The 14505-nt window shown below is 68.3% G+C and overlaps 3 protein-coding genes across 5 annotated transcripts; 2 read left to right on the top strand and 1 right to left on the bottom strand.

Annotated features, from left to right (window-relative positions):
- Positions 1-838: 838 nt before the first annotated feature.
- CORO1B (coronin 1B) lies at positions 839-6443 on the top strand. Its single transcript, XM_051777013.1, has 11 exons — positions 839-975; positions 2016-2218; positions 2302-2424; positions 2505-2634; positions 2703-2884; positions 3672-3791; positions 3868-3972; positions 4043-4188; positions 4287-4344; positions 5003-5311; positions 5890-6443. Exons 2-11 carry the CDS (start codon positions 2018-2020, stop codon positions 6010-6012), a joined length of 1497 nt encoding a protein of 498 aa, XP_051632973.1. The 5' UTR covers positions 839-975; positions 2016-2017; the 3' UTR covers positions 6013-6443.
- Positions 6444-7745: 1302 nt separating this feature from the next.
- Positions 7746-9162, top strand: PTPRCAP (protein tyrosine phosphatase receptor type C associated protein). Its single transcript, XM_051777121.1, has one exon. It carries the CDS (start codon positions 7858-7860, stop codon positions 8740-8742), a length of 885 nt encoding a protein of 294 aa, XP_051633081.1. The 5' UTR covers positions 7746-7857; the 3' UTR covers positions 8743-9162.
- A 321-nt stretch (positions 9163-9483) lies between these two features.
- RPS6KB2 (ribosomal protein S6 kinase B2) lies at positions 9484-13945 on the bottom strand. Of its 3 annotated transcripts, XM_051777047.1 has the most exons (15): positions 13829-13945; positions 12988-13022; positions 12784-12904; positions 12628-12696; positions 12398-12545; positions 11685-11742; positions 11499-11599; positions 11334-11424; positions 11155-11245; positions 10745-10852; positions 10564-10626; positions 10409-10486; positions 10225-10332; positions 10039-10151; positions 9484-9646 (listed from the first exon to the last, which is right to left on the bottom strand). In XM_051777047.1, exons 1-15 carry the CDS (start codon positions 13898-13900, stop codon positions 9484-9486), a joined length of 1419 nt encoding a protein of 472 aa, XP_051633007.1. In that variant the 5' UTR covers positions 13901-13945. The 3 variants fall into 3 exon arrangements, with proteins under 3 accessions (XP_051633007.1, XP_051633008.1, XP_051633010.1); XM_051777048.1 differs by lacking the exon at positions 9484-9646 and having other exon boundaries at positions 10564-10660; XM_051777050.1 differs by lacking the exon at positions 9484-9646 and having other exon boundaries at positions 10225-10329; positions 10564-10660.
- Positions 13946-14505: the final 560 nt, after the last annotated feature.

The raw sequence follows: 14505 nt of genomic DNA, 5'->3' as shown, positions 1-14505 counted from the left end.
GTCCCACAGGTGAGTTTGTCCCATGGGGTGATCCTGTCCATGGAGTGATCTTGTCCCACGGGTGACCCTGTCCATGGGTGACCCTATCTGTGGGGTGACCGTGTCCATGGGTGACCGTGTCCGTGGGGTGACTGTCGCACGGATGACCGTGTCCATGGAGTCACCCTATCCCATGGGGTGACCGTGTCCCTGGGGTGACTGTCACACGGGTGACCGTGTCCATGGGGTGACTGTAGCACGGGTGACCGTATCCATGGGATCACCCTGTCCCATGGGGTGCCCGTGTCCGTGGAGTGACTGTCACATGGGTGACCGTGTCCATGGGGTGACCCTGTCCCATGGGGTGACCCTGTCGCACGGGTGCCCGTGTCCGTGGGGTGACTGTCGCACGGGTGACCCTGTCGCACGGGTGCCCGTGTCCGTGGGGTGACCGTCGCACGGGTGACCCTGTCGCACGGGTGCCCGTGTCCGTGGGGTGACCGTCGCACGGGTGACCCTGTCGCACGGGTGCCCGTGTCCGTGGGGTGACCGTCGCACGGGTGACCCTGTCGCACGGGTGCCCGTGTCCGTGGGGTGACTGTCGCACGGGTGACCCTGTCGCACGGGTGCCCGTGTCCGTGGGGTGACTGTCGCACGGGTGACCCTGTCGCACGGGTGCCCGTGTCCGTGGGGTGACTGTCGCACGGGTGACCCTGTCGCTCGGGTGCCCGTGTCCGTGGGGTGACTGTCGCACGGTGCCCGCACAGCGCTGTCCCCGCCCGGGGTGCCCCTCCCGCCCGATGTCTCCGCAGGGTCCCGCTGCCCCCCGCTCCCCCCCACCCGTCCCAGTGCGCAGGCGCGGGGCGGCCCGCTCACTTCCTGCCCCGCCCCCGCCGCCGCCGCCGCCGCCGCTGCCGCCGCCGCTCCCCGGCACCGGCACCGGCACCGGGCACCCCCCGGGCACCCCCCGGGCACCCCCCGGGCACCGACCCGCCGGTGAGTGCGGCACCGACCCCCGCGGTGCCCCCCGTCCGCCTTCCTGGGGGGGGGCAGCCCCGTCCCTGTCCCTGTTCCCGGCGGGGCCACCCCCTGTCCCTGTCCCCATCCCTGTCCCCGTCCCCATCCTTGTCCCCATCTCTGTCCCCATCCTTGCCCCTGAACCCGTCCCTGTGCCCACGCCCAGCGGGCCACCCCTTTCCCACGTCCCTGACCCCATCCCTGTCCCCATCCCCGTCCGTGTCTCTATCCCTGCCCTGTCCCCATTCCTGTCCCCGTACCGAGCAGGGCCACCACCAGCCCTGTATCCCCGTCCTTGTCCCTGTCCCCATCCGTGTCCCCCATCACTGTCCCCATACCAAACGAGGCCATGCTCATTCCTGACTACTCCCCGTCCCTATCCCTGTCCCCATCACTGTCCCCACACCCAACAAGGCCACCCCTGTCACCATCCCTGCCCTCTTCTTGTCCCTGTCCCTATCTCTGACCCCGTCCCTATCCCTGTCCCCGTCACTGTCCTCATACCCAGCAAGGCCACCTCTGTCCCCATCCCTGCCCTCTTCTTGTCCCTGTCCCTATCTCTGACCCCGTCCCTGACTCTTTATCCCACAGGGCCACCCTATATGTCCCTATATAGCCAGCCAGGACCACCCCTGTCCCCATCTCCATCCCTGTCCCCATCCCATCCCTGTCCCCTGACCCACTGGGCTGTCCCTGTCCCCCTTTCTATCCCCACCCCTCTACCCAGGGGGACATCCTTGTCCCTATGCCTGTCCCCATCCCGGGTGGGACATTCCCTGTCCCCCTCAGAGCCCCCATTGCAGGGGTGCCCCCCGAGCCCTCCCCCAGGGGGCCGGGCAGGGAGGTGGGTGTGTGGGGTGTGTGTCCCGATTCCCGGTTGTGGGAGCGGCTGAGCCGCCCTTTACCCAGGGCAGAGGACAGTGGCGAGCCCGGAGCAGGTACCACTTCCCCGGTGGCCCTGCCCCTTGTTTTGGGGTGTCCCCACGTGCCTGAGCGTGGCCCCGGGGGTGCCTCCCCAGCCATGTCGTTCCGGAAGGTGGTGCGGCAGAGCAAATTCCGGCACGTGTTCGGGCAGCCGGTGAAGACGGAGCAGTGCTACGATGACATCCGCGTGTCCCGCGTCACCTGGGACAGCACCTTCTGCGCCGTCAACCCCTCCTTTGTCGCCATCATCGTGGAGGCCAGCGGTGGCGGCGCCTTCCTCGTCCTCCCCCTGCACAAGGTGCCGCCGGGGGGGTGCCGCCGGGGAACTGGGGGGTGGTCCGTGCCGGCGGGTGACACCCCTCGATGTCCCTTTGCCCCCAGACCGGCCGCATCGACAAGTCGTACCCCACCGTGTGCGGCCACACGGGCCCCGTCCTCGACATTGACTGGTGTCCCCACAACGACCATGTCATCGCCAGCGGCTCCGAGGACTGCACCGTCATGGTGAGGGGGTGCTGAGGGCACCCGGGGGGGCGGCCCTGTCCCCGCCCCTGCTTTGCTCAGTGTGCCCCACGTCCCCTCAGGTGTGGCAGATCCCGGAGAATGGGCTGAGCCAGCCGCTGACGGAGCCGGCGGTGGTCCTGGAGGGCCACTCCAAGCGCGTCGGCATCGTCACCTGGCACCCCACAGCCCGCAACGTGCTGCTCAGCGCAGGTACGGGGGGGCCACGGCGGGGACAGGGGGGGTCACACGGCCCAGGTGACCCCCATGGTGCCCCCCAGGCTGTGACAACGTGGTGCTGATCTGGAACGTGGGCACGACGGAGGAGCTGTACCGGCTGGAGGGGCTGCACCCCGACCTCATCTACAGCGTCAGCTGGAGCCGCGATGGCTCCCGCTTCTGCACCGCCTGCAAGGACAAGAGCGTCCGTGTCATCGACCCCCGCCGTGGCACCGTGGTGGCTGTGAGTGTCCCTGCCCCCCCGGGGCACTGTCACCCTGCCCGTGGCACTGGGGCACCGGCCCGCACTGGTTCTTGGGGGACAATCCCCTGCCCGCTGCCCATGCCCTCTGGTGTGCTCTGTTGTCCCTTGGGTGCCCCTGCACCTTGTCCTTGTCCCACGGTGCTCCCCTTTGTCCCGTGCCTCTTGGGTGCCCTTGTCTCCTGGTTCCCCACTGTCCCTTTGGGGCACCTGTCCCTTGGTGCTTCTCACTGTCCCGTGTCCCTTGGGTGCTACTGTCCCCTGCTTCCTAACTTTTCCCTGTTGCTCCCTGTCCTTGTCTCCTGGTGCTCCCTCTTGTTCTCTGGGCCTTGCCTTTGTCCCCTGCTGCTCCCTGTCCTTGTCCCCTGCTACTCCCCACTGTCCCCTATCCCTTGGGTGACCCTGTGCCCCGCTCCCTGCCCTTGTGCCCTCATGTTCCTTGCTATCCCCAGCTCCCTGTCCTTGTCCTCTGCTGTTCCCCACTGTCCCCTGTGCCATGGTTTCCCCCGTCCCCTGCTCCCTACCCTTGTCCCCTGCTGTTCCCACTGTTCTGTGTCTCTCGAATGCTCCTGTCCCCTGTCCTTGTCCCCCCGTGCTCCTCGCTGTCCCTTGTTCCCTGCCTTTGTCCCTTGCTGCTCCCCAATGTCCCGTGGGACACACCCTGTCCCCTGCTGTCCCCTGCTGTCCCCCGCCCCTCGGCACCCCTGTCCCCCTCTCCCTGCCCTGGTCATGGTGCCATGGCCCCGCTGACGGCCCCGTTGTCCCCCAGGAGAAGGAGCGGGCGCATGAGGGGGCGCGTCCCATGCGCGCCATCTTCCTGGCCGACGGCAAGATCTTCACCACCGGCTTCAGCCGCATGAGCGAGCGGCAGCTGGCACTGTGGGACATGGTGAGCGGCGCCCCGGGGGTCCCACGGGACCGCTGCGGGGGTCCCCACGTGCCTCACACCCCCCGCCCCGCCCCAGGAGAACCTGGAGGAGCCCATGGGGCTGCAGGAGCTGGACTCCAGCAATGGGGCTCTGCTGCCCTTCTACGACCCTGACACCAACGTGGTCTACGTGTGCGGCAAGGTACCGTGACCCCCCGCCCTGCTGGGGGCCCCCCCAAAACACGGGGACCCCCCTAATGGCGTGTCCCCAGGGGGATTCGAGCATCCGGTACTTCGAGATCACGGAGGAGCCCCCCTACATCCACTTCCTCAACACCTTCACCAGCAAGGAACCCCAGCGGGGAATGGGCTGGATGCCCAAGCGTGGGCTGGATGTCAGCAAGTGTGAGATCGCCAGGTGGGCGTGGGGGACATGGGGGACGTGGGGGACGTGGTGAGGGACCCCCCTGGTGCCCCTCCAGGCTCCCCTGAGACCCCCCCGTGCCCCCCCGGCAGGTTCTACAAGCTGCACGAGCGCAAGTGTGAGCCCATCATCATGACGGTGCCAAGGAAGGTCCGTGGGGTGGGGGGCTCTAGGCAGGGGGAGGTGGGTGGGTGGTGGTCCCTGGTGGGGGGGACCCTATGGGGGTTGTGTGGGGTCCCTGGGCAGGAAAGGGGGATTGGATGGGGGTCCCCATGGGGTTTGTGTTGTCCCTGGTAACTGGGGGTCCCCATGGGGTTCGTGGTGGATCCCTGGGCAGGACATGGTGTCTGGGTGGGGGCCCCCCCATAAGGGGCTGTGTGGGGTCCCTGGGTGAAACATGGTGCCTGGGTGGGGGTTCCCTGGGTGAGGCTCTCCATGGGGTCTGTGTGTGGGGTCCCTGTGTGAAGCTCCCCCTGTGGTCTGTGTGTGGGGTCCCTGGGTGAGGCTCCCCCTGTGGTCTGTGTGTGGGGTCCCTGGGTGAGGCTCCCCATGGTCTGTGTGTGGGGTCCCTGGGTGAGGGTCCCCACATGGTCTGTGTGTGGGGTCCCTGACTGGGGGACATGGGGCCAGTGTGGGTGTCCCCAGTGAGCCTGCCTGGGGGTCCCCATGGGGTGTGTGTGGGGTCCCTGGGTATTACATGGTGCCTGGGAGTTGGGGGCCCGCACTGAGGGCACGTGTGGGTTCCCTGGGGCGCCTCTCTGGGGCTCCCCCCGAGTGTCCCCCCACCCTGACCGTGGGCGGGGGGCAGTCGGACCTGTTCCAGGATGACCTGTACCCGGATACGGCGGGCCCGGAGGCGGCCATGGAGGCAGAGGAGTGGGTGGCGGGGCGCACGGCGGGGCCGGTGCTGGTGTCCCTGCGCCAGGCCTACGTGCCCCCCAAGCAGCGGGACCTCAAGGTGAGCCGGCGGGCGCTGCTGCACGACGGCCACGCCACCGCCACCGCCGGGGCCACCACCACGCCGACCCCCACGGCCCCCGCCGCCCCCGCGCCCGCCCGGCTCAGTGCGCCCCCGGCACTGGGAACGCTGGGAACGCTGGGAACCGGCACCGCCACGGTGAGGGAGGAGCAGGCAGGCGAGGTCGGGGTGGGTGGGGTCTAAATGGGTGTGGTCTCTGTGGGATGGGCCAGAGGCTGGGTGAGGAAGGTGGTGGGCGGAGCAGTGGGATGGGCGTGGTTTCTGTCGGTGGGGCTGTGGAGTGGGAGGGGTCTCTGTGGGTGGGACATTGGAATGGGTGGGGTCATTGTGGGTGTGGCTATGGAGTGGGTGTGGCCTGTGTGGGGTGGGTGTCATGGAGTGGGTGTGGTCTCTGTGGGTGTGGCTGTGGACTGATGTGGTCTCTGGGTGGAGCTGTGACGTGGGTGGGATCTCCAGAGTGAGTGTGGCAGCAGGTGGGTGGGGCAGGTGGGTGGGGCCATTGCTGGTGGGTGTGGCCATTTGGTGCAATGGGTGTGGTCACAGTGGGTGTGTATAAATTTGGGGGCAGCGGGGGGTGGGGGAGTGCAATAAAGGTCGAGTGGGGGATTGGTGGGGTGTGCTTTGAATGTGACCAGGCTGGGCCAACGGGCTGGGCTGCGTTTGGTGGGCGTGTCCCGTGTGGGCGTGGCTCACAGGGGTGGGGTGTTCTCCCTCAGGGGGGCCGGCTGGAGGAGGTGCTGCAGGAGGTGGCGGCGCTGCGGGCGCTGGTGGCCGAGCAGGGCCAGCGCATCGACCGCCTGGAGGAGCAGCTCAGCCGCCTCGAGAACGGCCACGTCTAGGGACCCCCTCAGGGACCACCGCCCCAGGGACCACGCCTGCGCCCCAGGGACCCCCTACCCCGCACCCTCCCACCCCTGGGGTGCCCCCTCACCCCACTCTGGGTCCTTCTCCCCTTGGGGGGCTCCCCCCCCCCCATTGCCTTACTGGGTGCTGCCCCCCTCCCCAAATCATGGACCATTCCCACCCCCGTGTCCTCGGGCTGGGGGTTGCTCCTGGGATCAAACATTGCCCCCTGCACCCCCCAGTCCCTTCATGGGGTGTCCTGCCCCTCTTCCTACGGGGCAGGGCATGATCTGACCCCTACAACTGTGAAATATTGTCCCCCCTATATTTTGGGGGCTTTCCCCCCCGCCTTCCCCTTCCTCCTCCTTATCGTGTTCCCTCCTCCATTCCAGTGCAGGGTCAAAAACTATATTTTCACTCCAAATAAAGGATTTATAAGAAAAGTTCCGGGGGCCGTGGGGGGGCCGGGGAGGCTGGGGGGTTTGTGGGGTTGGCTGTGGGGGTTTGGGGGGGGTGGCTGTGGGGTTAGGGGGCTCTTTCGGGGAGGGGGGCAGGGAGCTCCGAAAGCTGCAGGTGCCACCCGTGGGAGGTGACCCGGTGGGGCGCAGGAAGGCGCAGCGGTCACGGGTGGGGGCTCAGCGCCTCGGGCAGGAAGTGGGGGGCACTTTGGGTAGCAAGAGGGTTGGGGGGGTGCAGCACCTCCCCTCCCCCCGCTCCGAAACATCCGCTGTGCGGGGGCAGGAAGTTGGGGGGGCTCCCCCCCCTCATCTCGGCATCGTGCCCGCGGCGTCAGGACCTGCTCCGGCAGCACCCGCTGATGGTGAGCACCCCAAAAACGGGCAGGGAGGGACGTGGGGGGGCTGGGGACACGCGGGAGGGTTCGGGGGGATCCCCCAAATTGAGATTGAGCAGGGGGAAGGGTGGGTTTCTCTCCAGCCTCAGTTTCCCCCGTGAAACGTGGAGGCAGGGTGGGGGTGGCTGAGTTTCATTCAAATTCGGGTACCTCCAATTTTGGAGGGTGTGGGGGGGCAGCAATGGGGGGTCCCTGGGCAGGTCCCCCTTCCATAGTTGGGTGTGGGGTGCGAGGCCTGGTGGTGCTAGAGCTGGGAGGGCAGGTTTTGGGGGTTGGGGAGAGGTTTGGGGGGGCTCAGGAGCAGGATGGGGTGGGGGGGACAGGTTGGGGGGAACACAGTGAGGTTGAGGGAGGTTTGGGGGTTTCAGGGGAGCACGGTGAGGTTGGGGAGCAGGCTGGGCGGATTGGAGGAGTGTGGGGGGTTGGGGGAGCTGGTTTGGGGGGATAAGGGCAGTATGGGGGCATTGAGATACTGGTCGGAGAAGGGGAATATGGAGGGTTTGGGGGGCAGGTTTGGGGTGTTCAGGGTAGTATGGGGGTTGGGGTACAGGTGGGGGGATTAAGGGAGCATGGAGGGGTTGGGGGAGGTTTGGGGGTTCAGGGGAGCACAGTGGGGTTGGAGGGGTGTGTTGGGGGGGTCAGGGTACTGTGGTGAGTTCGGGGGGACAGGTGGGGAGGTAAGTGAGCATGGGGTAGTTGAGGGGCAGGATGGGAGGATCAGGGGAGATCAGTGGGGCTGGGGAGCAGGTTGGGTGCGTCAGGGGAGCAGAATGGGGTTCAGGGGCAGGATGGGGGGATCAGGGGAGATCAATGGGGCTGGGGAGCAGGTTGGGTGTGTCAGGGGAGTACTGTGGGGTTGGGGGGCAGGTTGGAGGGTTCAGGGGAGCACAGTGGGGCTGGGGAGCAGGTTGGGGGGTTCAGGGGAGCATGGTGGCGTTGGCTCAGGTTACCATGGTGGAGTTGGGGGTTGGGGTCTCCAGTGAAGGCTATGAATGCCGGGTTTGGGGAGGACCCTAGAGCTTTGGGGGGGGAGTTCCTATGGGGCTGCAGCACTGTGGGAAGGGGTGAGGGGTGCGGGGGGGAAGCTGTGCAGCCACGTGGGGCGGCAGGACCCGGCTCCTCTGCCCCAGCACCCGCAGGTGCCACAGCACCCGCCGCCCACAGCTTCCCGTCCCCGCCGCGGGGGTCACCTCCCTCCTCCCTGTCCCTTGTCCCCCGTCCCCGCTGCCCTTTGCCCCAGGCCCTTCCCAGCTCCGGGAAGGCCTGGGCCCCGTGCCAGGCACAGGGAGATGACCCCTGCCCTCGCCCTCAGGCTGGCCCGCGGTGGCACCCGCTGCTGCTGGCGCTGGCGGGGCCGGTGGCCGCCGGGGACCCCGCGGGGGCCCGCAGCGACCGGGCGGTGGGCGCCCTGGTGGGGGTCCTTGTGTGCCTGGTGCTGTGCCTGGCGCTGGCCTGGCACCACCTGTGCCGCCTCTCAGCCGGCCAGTACCACCCTTGGCCGCTGGGCCGCCGGGCCCTGGCGCTGCTGCGGGGACGGTGGCAGCGGCTGCGGGTGCTGGGGGACCCCGCCGAGGCACCCGGGGACGCCGACACGGAGGTGGCCGGGAGGGACGAGGACGAGGAGCTGATGCCGTGGAGCCTGGAGAGGAGGCCGGAGCGGGAGGAGGAGGAGGAGGAGGAAGAGCAGGAGGCAGCGAATGAAGAGGAGGATGAGCAGAAGGCAGAGGCATCCCTGGCCCTGGAGGGCGGGGAGAGCCCTCCGAGCGCGGGGCGGGGGGCGGGGGGCAGCGCCGAGGCCTTGCTCAGTGACCTGCGCCCCTTCTCGGGGACGGCGGCCTGGGAGGATACGCGGCCAAATGTCACCGCCTTGTGACATCACCCTGTGATGTCACCCTGTGATGTCACCCCGTGATGTCACCCCGTGATGTCATCCCGTGTCGCCACTGCCATGAGATGTCACCGCCCCGTGATGCCACTGCCCTGTGATTTTGCCACCCTGCTGAGTCAGCACCACCCCATGACGTCACCATTTGTGATAACACCACCGCCCTGTGATGACACGTCGTGCTGACACCCCTGTCCTGCGATGTCACCCCCCCCCCCCGGGATGTCACCTCCTCGCGATGTCACCACCCTGCCAGCAGAGGGACCCCTCCTCTGCCCCCAGCAGAGGCTCCCGATTGGCTGCGCGGGCCTGGGCACCGGCCAATAAAGAGCAGCTCTGCCCAGTTTTGGCTGCCTGGGTAAGCCTGGGAAATGGGTGTGGCACAAAAGGGGTGTGGCACCACACAGGAGGTGGAGCCTGGGCCCCACCCTGGCAGGGCAACCCTCCCCCCACCGCCCCCTCGCCACGGGCCCCTCCAGGCCCCCCCATGGCCAGCACAGGGACCACCACGGCCTCGGCAAGTCCTTTAATTGGCACAGGTCCAGCAGTGGGGCCATGCCTCCAGGGGCCACACCCCTGGGCGGGCCCCATGTGCCCCCCAGCCCGGCAGGCAGGGGGCTGTGCTGGATGGGGGGGGTGAACCCCCTGGAGCAACAGCAGCACCGTGGGGTCCCCCCCACCCCATGGGGGGCACCAGGCCACCCCCTGCCCCACCCCACCCCCCCACCCCTACCTGGGCACCCGGCCCCCCTTCTGCTTCTTGGCCCCCCCGGAGGGCTTGATGGGCAGGGGGGCTGTGCCCTCGGGCGGGGGGGCCTGGGGAGGTCCCAGCTCCATGGGGTCCCCCGAGGCCACCGGCTTGAACGCCTCGAACGGGGAGAACTTCACAGGGCTGGGGGGGACACGGCAGGTGGTGAGAGGGGCACCCACGGGGGGCACAGCCAGTGCCCCTCCCCAGCCCTGAGGGCACCACGCCCCCCTCATACCCCATGAACCTTTCCACTGGACCCCCACCCACTCTCTTTCCCCCTTGGTGACCACACTGATGCCCCCACCCCAAAACACCCCAAAGCCCCATCCCACCACCTCCCCACTCCCCCCTCGTACCCCCAGGATGGGGCGGGTACCTGATGGGGATGCTGAGCCCCCCCAACCTCTATGGACGCCCCCACTGCAGCCCCAGCACTGCCTCCTGTCCGCCCCTGGGTGCCCACCCTGATGCCCCCATCCCCAGCCCCCCTAGCCCCCCATTCTCCCCCCAAGCCCTTCCTGTCCCCCCAGTACCTGACGGGGGTACGGGGGCTGCTGTTGAGGCGTCGAGGCGAGCGCACCTTGGGCTGGAAGGAGAACCCCTCCTTGATGCTCTCCAGCACCGAGGGGGCCACGTAGGTGAAGCCCTGCGGGTTTTAGGGGTGTCAGCGGGGGTGCTGGGGGTGCTGGGGGTGCCCCCCCAGGTTGTGCCCCTCCTACCAGGAAGGCCTGGTTGGCACTTTCGCTGATGGCGGCGTCATCGGGGCTGTCGACGGGGGTCTGGCGGGTGAAGCGGGTGTCGAACTGGCTCACGTCCTCCTCTGACTGCTGTGGGGACACGGCGGGTGCTCCCATGGGACCCCCTCCAAAACACTCCCTGCCCCCCTCTGCCCACCCTCTGTACCAGGCAGGGTTTGAAGGGGGGGTCCAGCCTGCGCGCCAGCAGGTCCTCCCAGTTGATGTGGCGGAAGAAGGGTTGTTTCTGTGGGATTGGGGGGCGTCAGGCAGGACGGGGGGGGTCCTGCCTGACCCCCTCCCACCCCCTGCCCACCCCTGTACCTGCACGTCGGCCGCGTCCCCCGGGCCCCCCCCCACCCGCTGGCTGGGGTTTCGCTTGAGGAACTGGAAGAGAAATAGGGATGGAAGAGAAATAGGGCTGGAGGGGGAAATGGGAGAGGTGTTTTGGTAGAATCTACTTAAATAAAGGGTGGGAGGAGGCGAGGGGAGTTTGGGGGGGCACCTTCTTGAGGAGGTCGCGGGCGTCGGGGGTCAGGTAGGGCGGCAGCACCAGTTTGCCCTTGAGGATCTTGTCGATGGTCTTCTTGCGGTTCTCGGCGGTGAACGGGGGCTGAGAGAGGCACCACGTGGTGAGGGAAAGCCAGGGGGGCGAGGAAGGCTCGGGGTCACCCAGGTGAGGACCCCCCACCCACCCTCAGGACCCCCCGAGCCACCTCTGGGACCCCTCACCCAGTGACCCCCAGGGAGGAAAGAGCAGGAGTGAGACTTGCTGATCCTGTGAGTAGCAGGGGGCCCTGGCTCCTCCTGGCAGGGACCCCTCTCCAGGACCCCCACCCACCTTTAGGACCCCTCCCTCCACCTGTCAGACACCCCCCAGGCCCCCGGGGAGGAAGGAGCAGGAGTGGGACTTGCCGATCCGGTGAGCATGTCGTACATCAGGGCTCCCAGGCTCCACCAGTCCACCGCCCGGTTGTGCCCGCTCCTCACCAGGATCTCGGGGGCCCTGCCAGGAGCGGGGGGGGTCCCTGAGCACGCGGGGGGCCACGGCAGGCACCCCCCATCACGCCCCCCAAGTGCTGCATCCCCCTCACATGTACTCAATGGTGCCGCAGAAGGTGTGGGTGACGGCTCCGTCGTGGATCGACTCCTTGCACAGCCCGAAATCTGTGAGCTTGATGTGCCCTGAGGGAGATGGGGGGGGTCAGCACCATCCCTGGAGAACCCCCAAGCGCCCTAGACACCCCCCCCAGGCCCACCTTGGCTGTTGAGCATGATGTTCTCCGGCTTGAGATCCCGGTAGATGATCCCATGGGAGTGCAGGTGACCCAGAGCCAGCGTGATCTCGCTCAGGTAGAAACTGGGGCGGGACAGGGGGGCTGAGAGTGGTGTTGGGGCGCCCACTCCCCTCTCCATGCCCACCACTACCACCCCCCCATCCCTACCAGGCCGTGTCCTCCAGGAAGATTCCCTCTCGCTCCAGCTGCATGAAGAGCTCTCCACCTGCAAACAGCCCGAGTTGGACCCCCTGAGCCATCCCTGGAAACCTTTTAGCCATCCCTGGGACCCCCTGAGCCATCCCTGGAAACCCTTTAGCCATCTCTGGGACCCCCTGAGCCATCCCTGGGACCCCCTGAGCCATCCCTGGAAACCTTTTAGCCATCCCTGGGACCCCCTGAGCCATCCCTGGAAACCCTTTAGCCATCTCTGGGACCCCCTGAGCCATCCCTGGGACCCCCTGAGCCATCCCTGGAAACCTTTTAGCCATCCCTGGGACCCCCCAAGCCATCCCTGGAAACCCTTTAGCCATCTCTGGGACCCCCCGAGGAATACCTGGGACCTTCAGGGCCATCCTCGAGACCCTCCAAACAATCCTCGGGACCCCCTGAGCCACCCCTTGGACCCCTTTAGCCACCTCTGGGATCCCATGAGCCATCCTGGGGAGCCCCTGAGCAATACCTGGACCCCCCCAAGCAATCCCCCCTTTGACCACCTCTGGACCCCCCCTGAGTGACCCGTGGAACGCCGAGAGCCACCTCTGGATCCCCTGAGCCACCCCTGGGACTGTCTGAGCCACCCCTGTGACCCCGGGAACCATCCTTGAGACCCCCCTAAGCCATCCCAGGCTCCCCGAGCCCCCCAGCCCCGCTTCCCTCACCGCTGAGGCACTCCAGGATGAGGTAGAGCTTGCCGCCCGTCTGGAAGGCGTAGATGAGGTCGACGATGAAGGGGTGCTTGACGGCCTCCAGGATGTTCCTCTCTGCCCGGGTGTGCGCCGTGTCCTTGGCGTTGCAGGCGATCTTGGCCTGGGGAGGGGGTGGGTGTGGAGTTTGGGGGGTCCCCGGGGAGGGCTCGGGGGGGAGGGGGGCCAGGCAGGGGTAGCACTACCTTCTTCAGGACCTTCATGGCAAAGATCTTCCCTGTGTTGGTGCCCTGGACTTTGCGGACCTGGAACACCTGGGAGGGCAGGAAGGGAAGGTCAGGGACGCTGTGGAGCAGCACTGGAGCCCCTGCCAGGACCCTCCCGGCCCGCTGTGCCCCCACCTTGCCGTAGCCACCCTTGCCCAGGACTCGGAGCAGCTCGAAGCAGTGGGGGCCGATGTGCTCGGGGCCGTTGTTGACGCTGCTCTCCGAGATCTCGATCTCTTCATAGTGTCCCACCGGCCTGGGGGGAGAGGGGGTGAGCAGGGACGGACCCCCTGCCTGTCCCCTGCCTGCCCCTCCCTCCCCTGCCTGCCCCCCACTTACTCCAGGCCGTTCCCTCGGGGCTCCAGCTCCATCTCCTGCGGGAGGGGACCCACAGTCAGCGGAGGGCAGGGGGGGCACGGTGGGCAGGGGGGCGGCGGCAGGGAGGGGACACGCGGTGGGATGGCAGGGAGGCAGCAGACCCACGGCAGGCAGGGGACTCATGGCAGGCAGATGACAGGATGGCAGGCAGGTAAAGAACCCACAGCAGGCAGGGGACCCACGGCAGCAGGGAAAGGACACATGGCAGGGAGGGGACCCAGGACATCAGGGAGGGGACACACGGCAGGGAGGGGACCTACAACAGCAGGGAGGGGACCCACAACAGCAGGGAGGGGACCCACAACAGCAGGGAGGGGCCACATGGCAGGCCGGGGACTCAGGACAGGAAGGGGACCCGTGGCAGGCGCGACACGGGCAGGACACGGGCAGGACACGGGCAGCGCGGGGCGAGGCAGCGCCGAGCCGGCCCTGCCGGATGTTTTGGGGCCGAGGCCGGGCCCTGCCCAGCGGGAGCCGCCCGCTGCCCGGCCGGGACCCGCGGCTGCCCCCGGTGCCGCACGGACAGCGCGGCGACAGCCCCCGCCCCGCCACCGGCGGGACCCCCGTCCCTGTCGCTGTCCCGCAGCCCCCGCCCGCCCCGCCGGGCTCCGAGCGTGCCCCGCGTGTCCCACTGCCCGCGCTCCCGCTGTCCCCGCCGCGTCCCCGCTCCGCGCCCCGTCCCGATCCCGGTGCCCCGCGTCCCCGCCGCGCCGCCCCCCGCCCCCGCCGGCGCTGAGGGGGTCCCGATCCCAGGGTGTTCCCCCCGCGTCCCCCCCCCGCCCGCGCCCCGGGGTGGGCTCACGGCGCCCAGCTCGGGCTCGTCCCCGTCGCTGCCCTCCTCGGTCTCCAGGTCGATGTCGAACACCCCCGCCATGACGGCGCCGTGCGGGGACCCCCGGGGACCCGCCCCGCGGACCCGCCCCACGGACCCGCCCCCCCCGGACACGCCCCCACGGACACGCCCCCACGGACACGCCCCGCCGCGTCACCGGGGCGTGCCCCGGTGTCCCCGGTAAAGGGGGACACGGGGCCCCCGGGGGTGGCGCAGGGACAAGGACAAGGACAGAGCCGCTCACAGCCTTTACTGGGGGTCGCCCCGGCCCGGCCCCACCCGCGCTGCGCCGCCGTGACGTCAGCGGGGCCGCCGTGACGTCAGAAGAGGGGGTTAGGAAGGGAGGGGGGAGCCCCTCCCGGCCCCCCCCCTCTCTCCGCCACGAGTGGGCCTGGGGGGCACTGGTGGTGTCGTAGGGTCGTGGGGGCTGTGAGGGCTGGGTGTTATTGTAGGGTCTCTGGTGTTATTGTAGGGTCTCTCGAGTTACTGCAGGGTCTCAAGCACTACAGGATCTGTGTGTTATTGTAGGGTCTCTGATGTTATTGTAGGGTTGTGGGGGCCCTGGGTGCTGAGTGTTATTTTAGGGTCTCTCGAGTTATTGCAGGGTCTCAAGCACTACAGGGGCTGGGTGTTATTGTAGGGTCTCT

Source organism: Manacus candei, unplaced genomic scaffold (genome assembly GCF_025592945.1).
Source record: "Manacus candei isolate 608988 ecotype Guabito, Panama unplaced genomic scaffold, ASM2559294v1 h1tg000009l, whole genome shotgun sequence".
Classification (NCBI taxonomy): domain Eukaryota; kingdom Metazoa; phylum Chordata; class Aves; order Passeriformes; family Pipridae; genus Manacus; species Manacus candei.
This window is presented reverse-complemented; position numbering and strand designations above follow the sequence as displayed.